At 41.4% G+C, this 17,369-nt stretch overlaps 2 protein-coding genes across 23 annotated transcripts in view; both read right to left on the reverse strand.

Annotated features, from left to right (window-relative positions):
• Positions 1-17,369, reverse strand: part of SGMS1 (sphingomyelin synthase 1) — a 203,381-nt gene that overhangs the window by 174,208 nt on the left and 11,804 nt on the right. The window lies entirely within an intron of this gene.
• On the reverse strand, positions 1,200-6,275 carry LOC140914863 (uncharacterized). The gene is made up of 2 exons (XM_073353700.1): positions 5,488-6,275; positions 1,200-4,841 (listed from the first exon to the last, which is right to left on the reverse strand). Exons 1-2 carry the CDS (start codon positions 6,008-6,010, stop codon positions 4,630-4,632), a joined length of 735 nt encoding a protein of 244 aa, XP_073209801.1. The 5' UTR covers positions 6,011-6,275; the 3' UTR covers positions 1,200-4,629.

The raw sequence follows: 17,369 nt of genomic DNA on the forward strand, positions 1-17,369 counted from the left end.
GGCCCTGTTTCTAGAGTTCAAAGCTTTCCCATTTAGTGGTGTCTCCTTCCCTGACCCATTCTACTACCAACAATAGTTTGTAGTTTGCACAGAGCGCAATCCCTTAAACCCTGATCAAGGTATTTACCCTGATTCAAATGAATTGCAGAGGCACAAAACAGAGAAACCAGGAATGAGGAGGACTGAGGGAAGCAACATGGGTGCACTTTCTTACCAAATACCAGGGCACCCATTTATAGAAAACCAACACCCTTGAGTCTCTCCTCTGAATACACTGCTCCTGCAGTACAATTAAACACATTTTTTCTGTAAGATTGAGTGGCCCCTCAATTATTCAGATCTTCTTCACTTCAGTTTGGTAAGATGCAAAGGAGAAATGCTCTTCTTCTGTCTACAGACCTTCTTGGGGCTTAATTTCCTGTAACTCTGCCAATGAATTTAAGCAATGCCCAACCACAGCTAGACCCACCAGTCACACTCTTCCATGAGCAGTCAAATTAGCCATTACCCTCCATCCCCAACACTACCATTTTAAAAACATATTAGCAAAATAAACAAGGGGACAAAAAGCTTGTCCTCTTCTAAAGTAGTGATGTGTAAACAATTTCTGCTATTGCAGTAACTCTACCATATATATTTGCAGCAAAATGCTACTAAATAATACACTTTTGAAATTAAAGAAAAATGCCAAAAAAAATTCACTGGATGGCCAGCACTGCACAAAAATACTTTTCACCATATTTCTTTCATTACAGTAAAAGCTTGCTAAGACATGACACAAGCTATTTCTCTGTAGAACATTCAAATATACAAAATGAAGCTTTAATTTGTGCTGTCTCCAAAATTTGCCTACTTTTCTACTTCTGACTTCAACTGGAGTAGATCTGGGGCAGTTAAGGAGACTAAATAAGCAAGCAGGCACTGCGACAGAAGACATTTTGTAACGTGTTTAAAAAAAAAAAAAAGAGAAGCAGTTGAAGGAATCTTTACTATGAAACTAGGGTTACCATATCGGAACATTCAAAAAAAGGACACTCCAAGGGGGGGAGGGGATTTGCTTGCGTCCCCCTGCCCCAACTCCACCCTTTCCTCGCCCCCATTCCAATGCCTTCCCCAAAGTCCCCACCCCAACTCCGCCCCCTCCCTATCCCATTGGACCCCTTCCCCAAATTCCCGCCCTGGCCTCGCCTCCTCCCCGAGCACACCACTTTCCCCCTGCTCCCCACTCCCTCCCAGCTGCACGAAACAGCTGTTTCATTGTGCAAGTGCTGGGAGCTAGGGCGAAAAAGCGGGCACACCCTCGACTGATCAACAATCACTCTCTTTCTTGAATGATCAACTCTTCTTTAGGGAAAAATAATAATGACAAAATCCCAGACATTTTTAGATATTTAAAATTCCTCCCGGACAGCGATTTAAAAACCAAAAAGCCGGACATGTCTGGGAAAATACGGACGTATGGTAACTTTAATGAAACAGATTCTTTAAGAAGTGCTTAGCATTCCTAGGAGGAAAGCAAACTAATTCCAAAGAGAAACATGCTTGACTCAAACTATACAAGAACCTGAAGCTACTTACAGTACTTGAACCATGTAGCTGAGGTACATTTAACAGAAAAAAACAAGGCTCTCAAGGATTTGAACCCCACACAGTTTACAAACTGGTTAAACATCACTTTACTTCTGACACTGACAAACAGTCATGCACACCTTTCCTATGAAAAGGCAGGTTCTGAATCAGACTGCTAATAGAGTAGTTACAGTGTTACTTTTTCTTTAAAAAGAACAATTGCTTTATACAGCATACAAAAAAGGAAATATATTCCATTGCAAATATTTCAGTACCATTCCAATCAAAAATCCAGCACATGACACTAAAAACTACAGCTTAGCTTTCCATTTTTCTTTACACAAGCAAAAACAAGGTTACACTGGATTGCCTAATCTGTTTTGTGTAACACAGAGCATGCAGAAAACCAACATATCAAAATATCTGCAGTGTTTCCTGAAGTATTTCCAGTGAAAACCCTAATGTTGTATTTTAAGTTGCGAGCTTCAGTGTGCAATGAAAAAAAGAGAGTGAAAAGTCTTCTGAACTCCAGGGAAGTTTGGTCTTTATCTTAAAAGGCCACATTTTACCTCCACCCCCTGCAAACATCCCTGAAATAAAATCACATTGCTTTTCAGGTGTGGGCTATCTCCCCTCCTTCATATATCAAAAAATAATTTGCAAATAGGTCAGTACATAATGTACAAAACTGAAATGGAAAATTAATCACATTTATGAAATCTATTTATATTTTAGTGAGTTCAGGCCTCAAAGTGCGCCAAACTGACAACCATACAGACTGTAGTTCTATCTGAAAATCAGTACAGCATGAACAGTAGGACAAATTTCCCTACACCATTTCCAACCTTCAGCTGGATACTCCATCTCAGGAAATTGAAGAGTAGCTTAATCTCCATGTCCACTCAGTTCCTTCTGCTGACAATTCGAGAGTAGCTGTGACATGAATGCCATCTAGTTTGAAAGAGATCCCCAGCTCAGTTCACACCAACCAAAAGCCATTGTATATTAACTACTTTATCATCACAAAGCTCAAGCTAGCAATTTAAGAGGTGTACTGTATTACAGTGATTTACTACTCCCTTAATCTAGTCCTTCACTAATTGTTTTCTACACCATATTTACTTCCAAAATATCTATTCTGCTTAGTTTCACTTGTAACCCCTAAGGGCCACACTAAATGAAGATATATATAACATCCTCAGAAAAGTTATAGCAACCTCTCCTCCCCTACGCATAAAAATAGAAGCTTTGCATGAAAAAAACTACACACCAGTATAAATTAGTTACTGTTCTGAGCACGGATGAGTGTACAAAAGAACAAATACATTCAAGGTCAGGTTTTGTGGACGCAGGAATTTCCAGTTAGTTTTATTTCTAGAGCTGTGCAAGTAATTTCTCACAATATGACCTGGCTAAAAGAGTAAAGCATAATTTTCAGTTACTGAAACAAAGTTATGCCTCACAGTAGAAGGGCTGCTAGTCAAAGTTTCTATTTAGTTTGTCAAGGCATTTTGTCTCCCCTTGCTTATGAATAATGTGTGTGTGTGTATATATATATATATTATTATTATTATTATAATTAGGACTGTCAAGCAATTAAAAGTTAATCATGATTGTGAGATAAAAAATTAATCACAATTAATCGCAGTTTTAATCACACTGCTAAACAGTAACAGAATACCTTTTATTTAAATATTTTGGATATTTTCTACGTTTTCAAATATATTGATTTCTATTACAACACAGAACACAAAGTTTACAGTGCTCAATTTGTATTATTTTTTATTAAAAATATTTGCGCTATAAAAAACAAAAAGAAACAGTATTTCAATTCACCTCATATAAATTCTGTAGTGCAATCTCTTTATCATGAACTTAGAAAAGTAGATTTTTTTTCCCCACATCTAAGTGCACTGAAAAATAAAACAATGTCAAATTTTAGAGTCTACAAGTCCACTCAGTCCTACTTCTTGTTCCTCCTTTAGTAGAGTCTTGGGGCATGGCACAGGAAGAAGGGGTCAGTCCCCAGAGTAAGGGCCCAATTGGAGGCAATGGTGGGTTCAAGATCCCTACCTCTCTGCCGGTGCCGGAATGGGAGCCACTTTCTCTTCTTTTCTCTCCTCTTCCCACCCTCCGGAGGCAGACTGGGTTACTGCATCTGACTGGACACTGTCAAGTCCCTCTGCAGCCCATGCCTCCCTCCGACCAGATGTACACTATTAACGCGTTAATTTTGTTCTCAGTTAATCGCAGGCATTGACTGAGATTAATTGACAGCCCTAGTTATAACAAATATTTCAATGGGAAAAGGGCAAAGAAAGAGGGATAGCAATGGAATAAAAGAGAGAGAGAGAGAGAGATTCATACCTACCAATTTCCATCCCCAATTCTCTCCCAAAGTGACTGAAGTTTGATCACGAATTAAATAGTGAAATTTCACATTTAAGTTATATTGTCAATACTTTAAAGCTCACTTTTAGCTTCTGTACTCACACTAGCAGAATTTATGCTGCCACAATGATGTACGTTTCACATGTTGCTCTTCCTCAAAGTCACAAGCTATTTTTAAAATGTCCCTGTTGTTATGGCTGTGTTTAGTGTGAAAGTAGTGTGATTAAACAAGCTGTGAAGGGGAGAGGAGAGAAAAATAGGATAGCTTGATCAAGTGAATAAAAATCTCCAGTCTGCAGTACTGTGTCTTGGGAGCGCTTGAGAAGTTGGGGCCTTGTGCGAGTTACAGCACAAGAAAGCCACCCAGAGTGCTGTACCTCACTCCCCGTCCACACTGGCAAGGCACGTAGAGCGATCTGACTCCGCGGCTACAGCGCTGCTGGTACTCCACCTCAGTGAGTGGAATAATGTTTGATGCGCCCCCGCTGGGGCGCTGCGGTACCAGTGTGGATGCCCTGGCCCTATATTGCGGGGGAAAGTGGGTTGGAGGTGACATGGGGGAACAAGGGAAACAGTTTTGGGACAAGGGCTGCAGGGGTGGGGCGCAGTAGTGCAGTAGTGGGGCTACACACGCCTGGATCGAGTCTGCTTGGCGCTCCATGATGCTTATCAGCAGCTCTGTGCTTTGTGCCGGCGATCCACATTCTGCTGGAGGACCCTCCTTACACTCTCCAACCACTCCTGAACTTTTTGATTTTCATTAAGGGAGTGCTGCATGACTTTATGCAGCATGTCCTCTTTGCTTCTACGTGGCCTCTTCCTGATTCTTTGCAGCCTCTCGGCCAGTGATAACACGGACAGCTGAGATCTCAAGGTTGCATCTGTAAAGGCAAAATATAACACTTAACCAAGGCAGAATTGTTCACGCCAGACAGAGCAATGATTCCCCCGTACTTAAGGAGGGCAAGCACAGTCTACACAATCGCATAATTTGCCTGTCCCAAAGCAAGTGCACATAACCCCTAGGAGCACCAAAATGGTGAGTAAGCATAGGGTCAAGGGGGAATGATTCTTTCATGCCTGTACTGTCCTCTGGGTTTCTGTGCCTTGGGGAGAGCCAACAGCTGCAGGGGTCCCTATACCAAACACTGTCCCCACATTTTCCACAGGAGTTCATCCTGGAAGGTATCTTGCTGCTGAGGGTGACCTGGGAAGCAAGGGAGGGTCTTCTACTGCAATGCGGCTTCCTGTGTGCAGCAATGGTCCCCCCGATCCCTCACAGCACAGTGGTGCGGACACATTAGCCTGACTGGGACAAGGACCACAGTGGCTCTCCCAAGAAACCTGCGCAAGCGCATTGTCCAAATTCTGGCTGAGACCTTTGAAGAGATGACTGAGTCCGATTACCAGGATTTGAGAGAGCACATCAACGCCCTCTTCCGCATATAAGCATGCATGCAGCCCTAACCCTCCTCACCCCAAGAGCCCGCACCTAATAACTTCCTTTCCAAAATAAAAGCCGCTTACCAGGAACCTCCTCTGATGTTTGCCCTTCTCCAAGCACCGACCACCGCGACTGGCTACCTTCCTCCTGGCTTGAGAACAGCTCCTGGATGCATGCTTCTAGGGATACCGGGGTGTCTTCCTCCTCCTCAGTACCCTCGCTCCCGCTTTGCTGCTCCTCCTCCTGCCCTGTTGCACTCGGCTCTGAGGTGTCCATGGTGGTGCTCGGAGTGGAGGTGGGATCGCCCCCAAGTATCGCGTCCAGCTCTTTGTAGAAACAGTAGGTCGCAAGGGCAGCACCGGAGCAGCTGTTTGCCTCGTGGGCTTTGCAGTAGGCATTCCGCATCTCCTTCACTTTAATGCTGCACTGCAGAGCATCACAGTCATGGTCCCTTTCCATCATGTCCCTTGAGATCTGCCCGAAGGTATCGTAATTCCTACGGCTGGAGCGCAGCTGGGACTGGACAGCTTCCTCCCCCCAAACACTGATGAGGTCCAGCACCTTGCCACTGCTCCATACTGGGGACTGCCCGGAGCTTGGAGGCATGGTCACCTGGAAAGATTCGCTGAGAGCACTCCACGCCTGGCTGAGCAAACAGGGAGGGGATTTTCAAAATTCCCAGAGAATTTAAAGGGCGGGTCTGATGGTTGGTCACCTGAGGGCAGGGCAGTAGTGTTCAAAGTGATGATCAGAGTGGCTGGAACAAGCATTATGGGACACTTCTGGAGGCCGATCAGAGCGCACTAACAGGCCAGGACGTCCACACTGGCGCCGCAGCGCTCCAGCGGGGGCGCATCAAATGTTATTCCACTCACTGAGGTGGAGTACCAGGAGCGCTCTAGCTGCAGAGTTAGAGCGCTCTACGTGCTTTGCCAGCATGGACGCATTGTGAATTAGAGCGTACTGGGCTGCTTTAATGCGATCTAACTCCCAAGTATAGCCATGCCCTAAGACAGACTTTGGTTTGTAATAAATTTCTGAACCTAAAACTTATGCAGCATTTTAACTTGAGGCTTGTGTAAAGTTAGTTTGTAACATTAACTTTTGGGGCATCCTCAGTAGTCTCTTCCTTTTATCTTTACAGAGTCACTATCTATTTGGAAAAAAACTCACATTTGTCTGAAAGTTTTGTACCGTCTGTACTTGACCTATGAGTACTATAACTCAGAAATTAACAAAAAGATTTCTTTTTTTTCCACCTTGTTTATTCTGCATATTTGAGAATACTTTGTCAAACCTAAAGAGCTCTGGGTAACCTCAAACGTTTGTCTCCCTCACCAATAAAAGATGGTCCAATAAAAGATATTACCTCATCCACCTTGTCTCTCTGGGTATGTCTAAACTGCAATTAAAAACCCATGGCTGGCCCATACCAGCTCACTTTGGCTCATGGGGCTTACTTGGGTTAAGGGGCTATTTAATTGCAATGTTGATGTTCAGACTCGGACTGCAGCCCAAGCTCTAGGACCCTGCAAAATGGGAAGGTCCCAGGGCTTGGGCTGCACTCCGAGCCTGAATATCTTCACTGCAGTTCAACAGCCCGAGCCCCACAAGCCAACTTAGCTGGCACAGATCAACTGCAGGTGTCTAACTGCAGTGTAGACGTACCCTCCAACACTTTGTGTACCGTTTCAATGTCTCCTCTGCATAGGTAAACAGTTCCTCCACTGCTAATAGACTTTGTAAATATCAACCAAGAAGCAAAAAACCCTTACGTACTTTTAAATAACTGCTTACAAATACTTTCAGAGCATATTATTTAAAAGGTACTCTGACAGAAACTGGATGTTTTTTAAATTAGTCAAAAATAAATTGACTGTCCCTTCAATTTCTTTCTGCCATGTAAATGACTTCAGAAATATATATATAATAAACACACACACACACACTAAGTATAGCATTTAAGCCCTGCATATTTTTAGCCAATTTAATACTGATGCCTACAAAGCCCACCAATTGAATAGTTTACTCTTCAGAATCCACTTTCCTGTTCTACTGTGCTGATGGAGAAACAGCAACTATTCAACTACAGCTGCACCTGGACCCCAATGACGTACTCAAGAGAACTCATGCAGATGTAATGAAGAAAAATAAGGATGTTGGCTTAACCTTGACCATCCTCTGTTAATGATAAACCATGTCAGGTACAGCATACACAGAGTTATTTAACCTGTAATGAATCAGCAAAACATGCCCTCATGATCAGGAGGCTTGATTATTGCAGTTCCATCCTTTCTCTGTCATTGGCAGCTTGCTCAGCCTACAACAGCTGATTTGAGCAATCATATTACATTCACACTGTCTCTAAATTGGCATAAATAGTTTTTAAGGCCCTGAATTGTGTAAGTCTCACCTATATTAGAGCCTAGCTGACATTTATCTGCACTCTGATACCACTTGCATTTTAGGAATCTCAGCATCATGTCCCTGATTAGCTTGCCTTTCCTGCAATGAGCCCTAAAGACTGAAACTCTCTCCCTGCTTCTCTAATCATTCTTCTGACTTAAATATTACAAGTTTTTTTTTAAGTTGGCCTCATTTGTTATTCCCCACTTCCCTATTTTTTGCATTTCACAACCTCAATTGTATCTGTTATTAAGGGAATACTTTTACTATGCTTTTAAATAATTATTGAATAAGTATGATACCCTTCTTTTCCCTCAGTGGGAAAGGCAGTTGGAATTATCTCCCCCCCCCCTCCCCTCCAATCTTTTCTCTATTTTGATGATTAGGTGAGGTTTCCACTGTACAGCATATATGGGTGTTTGAACTTTGTTATACTTATTTACCTATTATGTTGATTTAAGTTTAATGTTCCACTTCCCTAAGCATAGATATGCTCTTTCATACAATCCAAATAAAATGAGGACTCTGTCATGGCAAAAGTGATTAGTTTTTAACTTTTTTGTTTGGTATCTCCAGTAGTTTGTCATCCACTTTGGTATGGTTCTTAAATACAGGAATGTGATTTTAGAAAGGCAAATAATATCCTTGTAGAAGATACAGTGATTTTAAAAAATGTCTCAATTCCTATTTGTGTCAGCCATGTCTTGCAGCATACCTACTTACTTTGCTCTATTGTAGATATCAGCATCTCGTAGTCTGAAAGCTAATATATAGACAGTTGGGGGTGAGGTGGTTAATCATCATTCCCATAATACAGCATTTATAATATATTGCTGCAGCTTTCCTCTTATTTCACTTTTTGCAAGGTTGGCCTCTAATACTTCTACAGATCAGTTAACTTCATGGACATCAACCCTCTAGAGAGATATCAACTGAACAGTGCACATTTTCTTCCATGTTAATGGGTAACTATTAATATGATAATACAGAAAGCCCAAAATAGGCTGTACAAACACAGATGCCCAAACACACACAAGAACATACATTTAAGCATGTCTACCTTCCTGTACGCTGTAACAAGTGACAGAACAAGGAACTGTAGTCAACCTTACCCAATTGTATGTGTTACAATTATTTAAGTAATTTTCTGAATGATTTTCACTTGCATGAGATTTTATTTATGTTCCCCAAGCACATATGTACTTCACAGCAAAGTATCCAGCAAGAAAATACTCAGCTGACCAATGTCACTAACAAAAGAATCTATTGGTTTCCATGCAGAATTTAAGGTGTTTGTTTTGACCTATAAAGCCATAACATTTTTCGAACCTGCCTACTTTAGAGACTGCCTCTCCCCATGCAAAGCTGCACACCCGAGATCAGCTTAAGCAATGAGCAAGAGCCCTTCACTTAAAAATAAGAGGGGAGATGCTGGTACCGCTTTCTTCATTAGGGGCCTTCAGATTTGGAACTTATTCCTCACTGAAGTAACCCAGATTTGAACATTCAAGACATGATGCAAGATTTTTGCAGGAAGCCTAAAGAAACAACTTGAATGTCAGACTCAAAAGGTGAAAGAAAGAAAAAAAAAAAGTTAAACTTTCTGGACAAAATATTCTGCTTGAAGATGCGTGTATATATTTCCCACTGAAATCTGTTTAACAGTTATGTATTACCTTCGGGGACAGAATTTGTTTTTTTATTTTTACTCCATCTTTTTGAACCAGATTCCCTTGGACAATCTGTACTTTTCAACTGTTTTTGATGAGTTAGCTTACCTCCCCTTTATACAGTTTGCTTATATACACAGGCAGGAAGATAGCGGTTGGCAAGGCTAGATTCCTCCCCAAAAGATGCACAGGAGGTGTGTCTGCCTCAAAACTTCTCTCCATCATGGTCCAGCTCTGTGCCTAAGGATGGAACTAAGAAGCAGAGAGCCCAATACAGCTGACAAGGAACAGTGATGGCAGCACCCTCTTCTACCCTATGCCAGGAAGAGACACCTGGCAAGAAATACTGGAAAAGAACAAAGTAGGCAGACACTGCAACTTGTAGCAGTGAAGAGGACCCTATTAAGTGGTGTGGGGAGGAAAGAAAGGTAGCAGTGCAAGAAATTTTCACTCAGACTAGTAGGATTAGTTCTCAAGCCAATAGCTGTATGAGAAATATTTCAACTCCTATACTGAGAAGATTCTACTCTACACTGATGTAGAGGTGAGTCACCTTATGAACTACCTGTAACCGATTAACCCCATGAGGCAAGTAGAACTAGGCTCTGAAAGAGTAAAACTGGTTCTGAACAAAGTAACTTGGTAACTTAAAGAAAAGGAGTACTTGTGGCACCTTAGAGACTAACCAATTTATTTGAGCGTAAGCTTTCGTGAGCTACAGCTCACTTCATGAAGTGACCTGTAGCTCACGAAAGCTTATGCTCAAATAAATTGGTTAGTCTCTAAGGTGCCACAAGTACTCCTTTTCTTTTTGCGAATACAGACTAACAAGGCTGCTACTTGGTAACTTAGTAACTTTTCCCATCCCCTTATGTACGCAATTGTACTAGTCTCCACTATTTTAAACATTTTTCCAAGATAAAACAGTCTTTTGACTTACTGATACAAACATCTGAAAAAAATGAACCGATCCTTTTTGGGACTTTTAATTGGATAACTTCAGTACATATTAACAATGCTGTTTTAATAACATGAAAATGTTTACTTCTGGCTTCAGACCATATACACAGAATTATTCATAGTTCAGTTACTGTAATAAACCTCATGAAACAGCAATCGGTTCTACAGAAGACACTGGTGCATGCACTGATAACTGCAAATAATATGATAATCATAACTACAGATCATACGCACAAATAAAAACTTTTGGTAATTAAGCATTTGTCAGTTGTATTTAGTTTACAGATCATCATAACTCTCACAAGTTGTGAAGATGCTGATTTTGATTTTTCCATCATCAGAATACACCATTTCTTCAAAGTTCTACTGCAACTGGCTTTACATTTCAATTGAAAGTGATGTAATGTCTACAGAAGTGGATAGTGAGACTACCAAAATTTTAATAGAGAGCCAGATTCTGCAATCCCTGCTCAAGTTGACTAATTTACCAAATAGTCTCAGTGTAAGAAATGCAGAATTGCACAAATAGTTTGCTGATTGATGACTAAGACAGTGATGTTTCCTCCTCTATAGTAACCTGCACTGAAACTTTAGCACAGAGAAGCTGAGTGACTGCCTTTTCATTTGGAGAACCTTTGCAGCAGAAAACAGACCACCAAACATTAACTTCAGAAATCAAATTAAATGACAACGTTCACAGTATATCAAAGAACATGAGATACAAATATATTTTAAAATATATAAAAATAGCTGTATACATTTATTACTGCATGTGCTTATTTTTATCCCTTTTCCATCCCAGTAAACTAAACTAAACTGCTGAAATGTAATTTTGTGACTGATGCTTTCTTATAAAAATACAAATATTTACAACCATCTCTGTGTTACCGTGATAGTATAGATTGATCACACTTTTTTTTAAAAAAAAAAAAAGATGAACAAAGCAACTTTGCAAACGGCACAAATGTATTTTCACCAGGTAGAAGGCATTCTATACCCACAGCACTTGGCTCCCCATTCAGTAAAGAAGGTAAGCAGGTGCCTAAATCACAATTTAGGATGTCACGCAGCATGCAAAAGCATGAAGAAAAAAAAAAAAGAAACATACATATTTTTAAAAAAGTGACTAAATATCAACTATCTTCATTTACTTAGCCATTAGTTGGTAACTGTCTTTTGACAGTGGCCTCTATGAATTTGCCCATAAATGTGTAAGAGTAGAGATGCACAGTAGATTCCAGAGGATTTGTAACTTAATTGCAAAACAAATGACCTCACTAACATCACTGTGCAATAAAGCATGTTTTATAACAACAATAATAAAAGTATGCAACATCCCACCAGTAATAAGGACAACATTTAAAGCAACCCTTATCCCGAAAAGAGATATTGTACTGTGAAGCACAATGTTCACATAACAGTAAAAAAAACCAAACAAACAACAACCCTGAAAGTACCTACCCACCCCAAATCAAATTTTGAGACATCCCATTAAAGTACGTCTAGATGGAACTACAACCATTTCTTATCTATACACAAAAATAAATGTGTTTTCAAAATTACATACTTTGGTCCAGTACTTAAACATATTCATAAGTTCCCTTGCTACCTTCTTATTAATTCCACAAAGAATTCTTCTCCCTCTGTGTGAGCACTATCAAGAATTACAAAAACTGTTCCTAAACAACCCAAAAGAGCACTTTAAGCCCAGAAACGAATAATAGTGAGCTCTAATATACAAAGATTGCCATTAAAAAGTCAGCATTTGCCATAAGTCACCACACAGATATCACCCACTTGAGATATAGGGATAACTGATGATTGTTGGCAAATACTAATTTAACTGGCAACCAGTGTGCATGTGATAAATACACATTTTCCCCCCTTATAAGAGGATCATCAGAATATTGCTCTGAAAGATAGTTGTAAAACTTAGCACAACTCATACTTAGCGTTTGCAGCATCTTGCCTGAGAAGGTAACGAAGATCATAGGCTTATCATTTATGTATTTTCTGATTCTTTGCAGAGTATGAAGCCTTCAGTGTACTGGACCCAACCCTCTCGCAATGAATTCCATATCAAATCTTCACTGACTTTAATTCGAGCAGAATCTGACCCCTGTATAACATGGGAACATTTCCAACACCACATTATGAAAGCATTTATATTTACTGCCCTATTTAAAAACTGGTCATTGATATGCAATACATACACAACATAATCATTAGTCACATTCAAGGTTAGAAGGAAGGCAAGAATTACCCCAGATTCTTGAACCGTTCTGCTCCTTTCCCTTATTGGAAAATTAACACCGAGAGGTGTCCAAAGAGATCTCACTTCAACAGACAGGCATCCAAGGAGGAACAGTGCTGCCCTCACCCTTCCAACATAAATCATAGCAAGCAGAACAGCTGTTTTTAAAATACTGCTTTCACAACAAAATGTTCAGTACATAAGATAAACCTTGTGAAAGCCTTACTTGGCATCTGATGATTTCTTGTCTAAAGGAGAAAAAAGCTTGGAAGAATACATGTCAAAAGACCCTATTCTTAAAACTTCACCAGAAGGCATGCCAGTAACTGTCAGGCCTAGGACATGTTGGCTCATTTTTATCATATCATTTAATTGTATCATAGAATCATAGAATATTAGGGTTGGAAGAGACCTCAGGAGGTCATCTAATCCGATCCCCTGCTCAGTGCAGAACCAACACCAACTAAATCATCCCAGCCAGGGCTTTATCATAAGAGCAACTCTAATAATTGGGGGGGGGGGGGAGAGAGTTTGGCGGGGTTAATAAAAGCTACATGAAGAATCTATATAAACTGAAGCCAGTAATATTGCTGTGGTAAAGTAAGAATCAACATTTTGTTGGTGGTTACGTGTCTACCCATAAAAATGCACATACATCTACCAAACCCTAGATTTGCATTCACAAATCCAGTAATTGCATTCCTAGGTTCAGATCCCGCAACTAGAACTGTACTGACTCTCATGCCCACACAGAGTCCCAACAGAGTCAATAGGAACATGCCCTAGAGGTCTGCCTGAGCCTAATTTTAAAGACTCAAACCTGACCTGAGGACAGCTGACCCTAACCAAGATTGCCAAGTCATTTTCAGATCTGACCTTGAACCTGACACTTGTAGTTGGGTCCTGACAGATTTCCTGACAGATTTGGGTTGGCTTCCAAGGCTCTACCCTGCCCACTCAATCAGTGACTGTAGTCCCTAATCAGGTCCCTAATGTGAAAATTCTGGAGCACAAGTTCATTCTTGTCAGTAAATGTATTTTTAAGATTTGTATTTCACAGTAAAAATAAAGCTCATTAGAGACATTTTAAACATTTTACCCAGCTCTCTCTCTACTCAAATTTAAATGTGAACAGTCATTTAGGAGTTCTGTGCTTGAATGAAAAGTTTTAATAAATAAAGCAAAATCTTCAGAAAGTTTAGAAAAAAGCCTTCAAGAGCAGCAATTATTATTTCATGTCCCTCAAAAAATAAACAACTGAGAATAAATATTCATCACAGGGAGACCAATCAAAAAAGACTAGCCCTGGCCTTACTTGAAAACCTCAATCCCTTTTTAGAAGAATAAACTAATATATGTTTATAAAAAATCCATGTTTTAACTTATGGCATTCATTGGCTTTTGCCTACCTTTTCTTAGGCAGTTATTGTTACCCGAGGCAACCTGTATTGAAAATTGGTGATAAATAATAAAAGAGGGCTATGATAAACTGACTCAAGCCATGCATATAAGGGAGCTAATCCTGCTCCCAGGTAAGTACATAAATTCTGGAACAATTCTATGGAAGACAGTGGAGTTGCTCTAGACTCACACGAATGGAAATGGTTTCAGAGTGGTAGCTGTGTTAGTCTGTATCCGCAAAAAGAACAAGGAGTATTTGTGGCATCTTAGAGACTAACAAATTTATTTGAGCATAAGCTTTCGTGGGCTAAACCCACTTCACTGGATGCATGCAGTGGAAAATACAGTAGGACCACACACACACAGAACATGGAAAAATGGGTGCTGCCATACACACTATAATGAGAGTGTTCAATTAAAGGTGAGCTATTATCAGCAGGAGAAAAAATAACCTTTTGTAGTGATAATCAGGATGGCTGATTTCCAACAGTTGACAAGAAGGTGAGAGTAACAGTAGGCGGGAAAATGAGCATGGGGAAACAGTTTTACTTAGTGTAATGACCCATCCACTCCCAGTCTTTATTCAAGCCTAATTTAATGGTGTCCAGTTTGCAAATTAATTCCAATTCAGTAGTCTCTCGTTGGAGTCTGTTTCTGAAGTTTTTTGTTGTAATATTGCGACTTTTAGGTCTGTAATCGAGTGACCAGAGAGATTGAAGTGTTCACATTCTTGAAATTAAACATCAGTGTAAAGGTTTGTCGGACTGAATTTTATGCCTATGTAAGGGGGCTCCCCTTACTAACATTCAGTGAGGATGTTTTGGTTAGCTAGCTTCAGTACCAAAAGGGGAAGGATCAATGGGAAATCAGGCCCCTGAGACTGACAGTCCCCAGGGGCAATGGGGAGAGGCCAACACTCCAGGTCAGCCTGATTGACAGGCTAATCAGCAAGTCAGGAGGCCAGGGTGGGTCCCGTCCTCCCTGTGAGCTGGAATTGCCTGGGTTAGACAGAGTGGGGCCGAGCTAAGGAGAGAGCAGGGGCCCAAGCTGAGCTAGGGAACAGAGTCATGCCAGCCAGCGGGGCCAGAAAAGCAGCTCAGAGAGAGCAGATCCTGTGTTGGGAGCAGAGCTGCAGCCACAGAGCCAAAGGGGCTAGAGAAGCAGCCCAGGGGGCTGGAGGCAGAGCAGCAGCATCAGTGATGAGGCAGAGTGAAGCCGGAGCTAGAACAGTGGAGCTGGAGCAGTCTGGAGCCAGGTGTGGTGAGCAACTGGGGCCAGCCAAGGGGCCAGAAAAGGGCCCAGCGCAGAAAGACAACCTCAAGCAAGGGTCCTTGCAGGCCAGGCTGGGAGGGGGATCTTAACCCGACAGGGGGCTGATGCTGGGAAGAAGGGTCCCACCAACCAAAGCCTGGAGGTATGTGGCCACCACCAGAGCAAGTGACCAACCCACAGCATCCCTGCAGCCAGGGCCTGAAAAGAAGGCCTGGAACCTACAAGAAACAGACTGTAAACTGCCCTGACGTTCCAAAAACAGTTTGTAATGTTCCCTGCCACAGAGCTGGTAAAAACAGGAGAGTGGGGTGGGGGAGAGAAAACCTTTTGCATTGGTAAACACCCATTTTTTCATGCTTCGTGTGTATAAAAGATCTTCTATACTTTTCACAGTATGCATCCGATGAAGTGAGCTGTAGCTCACGAAAGCTCATGCTCAAATAAATTGGTTAGTCTCTAAGGTGCCACAAGTACTCCTTTTCTTTTTGTGAATACAGACTAACACGGCTGCTACTCTGAAACCTGTCTTATCTGAAAACATCCAACAGTATGGTGTCCTTGTTGTAGTGCAGCAGCTCATTAAATCAGAGTTAAGCCTTCCATTGTTTTCTGATCCCGGAGCTGCAAACACACCTTCAGAGAATCTGCTGCATTTGTAATGGAAACCAAGCAGAAGTCCTTTGCAAAGCATGCTGCTTCATAGTCACAGGAGCACAGCCAGATTTTGGTTAATCTCTGGTGTGAGACCAGCACAACAGTGGACTTTACTAAGAGTACCAGGAATAACCACACATAGAACGAAGAAGCATGAAGAAGCTGGTAACTTTGCAAATTTACCAGACCAGTAACCAGTATAGGGAATGAATTCAGTTGCTCAAGACCAAGTACTGGAAAACCAGGGATCACAACCACACCTTGAGCAACTCAATGACATCTTGCCCATTTTATGAAGAGTTTGACTAGGTGCTGGGTACTGAGCTGACCACAGAGCCAATGGTGGTGCATGATGATTTGGTCAGCCTGAATGAGGACCTACTGACCCCAGAATCCAGCATGGGAACAGATGGGAGCCAGCACCTCATGAGGCCAGTGAAGTGACTCTGCTGCTAACACCGGTCCCAAAGTAGGCTTAGCCACAGGAGCAGCTGCAGCATATCCGGGTGCCTTACTCAGAGGAGCTTTTCCATGCCCCTCTGAGGAACGGCTCACCACGTAACCAGGAATATAAAAAGAAGGGACAGAAGCTGCCTCAGAGCCTGGTAAGTTTCTGGCTCCATTTTCATGTTTATTAATATAGGAAGGGAGGATTTCCATTCTATGAACCAATGCAAAAGTTATTACAAGCCCCAGCTAGCAACATGTATCCACTAATAGCAGATTGGATGCCAGGACCTTGGCATCCCCCTGCCTCCTATAACTCTCCTCCACCCCACAGGTGGAGTTCAAAATGACAACCAGGAAATGCAAATAGTAAAAAAACGCCTTGAAAGTGAGTATTTACTGAAAAGCACAGATTTTTGCTAGTACATTCTTGTTTCTTAAAAATAATAACCTTACATTGCCTCAGTGGTGTAATTAGCTGCCTGGAAACAGTTCCTTCCATGGGGGAGGAAGGCAGAAATGTGTTTTATGTACAGATCTAGTCCATTTCAGTTAAATGTAATCCATAGGGGACAAAATCATTTGTCCCAAATACGACTGGGGTTTGAACTTTTATCCAGAAATGCACTTTGGGGCAAGGAGGATGACTGTGGAGTTCTGTATTTTTGCATGCTGTCATAACAAGCTATGCCATGTGGAAGTTAACACAGTATCCCATTGATTCCCTCATGAATTCCGACCCAATCCTGAGTACCGATAGCTGCAAACTTTTCTTCTAGCAGGAACTCCAGATAAATAGTCATGTTTCAGGTAAGGGTGCATTTTCCAGGACCACCTCAGTAGCTGTCCAGCCCACTCCACTCATAAATGTACTGTTCAGTCACTAAATGTTTGACTACTT

The sequence above is a fragment of the Lepidochelys kempii genome, chromosome 7, assembly GCF_965140265.1.
Source record: "Lepidochelys kempii isolate rLepKem1 chromosome 7, rLepKem1.hap2, whole genome shotgun sequence".
NCBI classification, from domain to species: domain Eukaryota; kingdom Metazoa; phylum Chordata; order Testudines; family Cheloniidae; genus Lepidochelys; species Lepidochelys kempii.

What these genes read in the sequence shown, in the direction of transcription:
- LOC140914863 (XM_073353700.1), bottom strand. Translation starts at nt 6,010, where the DNA reads ATGCCTCCAAGCTCCGGGCAGTCCCCAGTATGGAGCAGTGGCAAGGTG. An exon ending in AACATCAGAGGAGGTTCCTG is followed by an intron (nt 4,842 to 5,487) that starts GTAAGCGGCTTT and finishes TTGCCTTTACAG; the next exon opens with ATGCAACCTTGAGATCTCAG.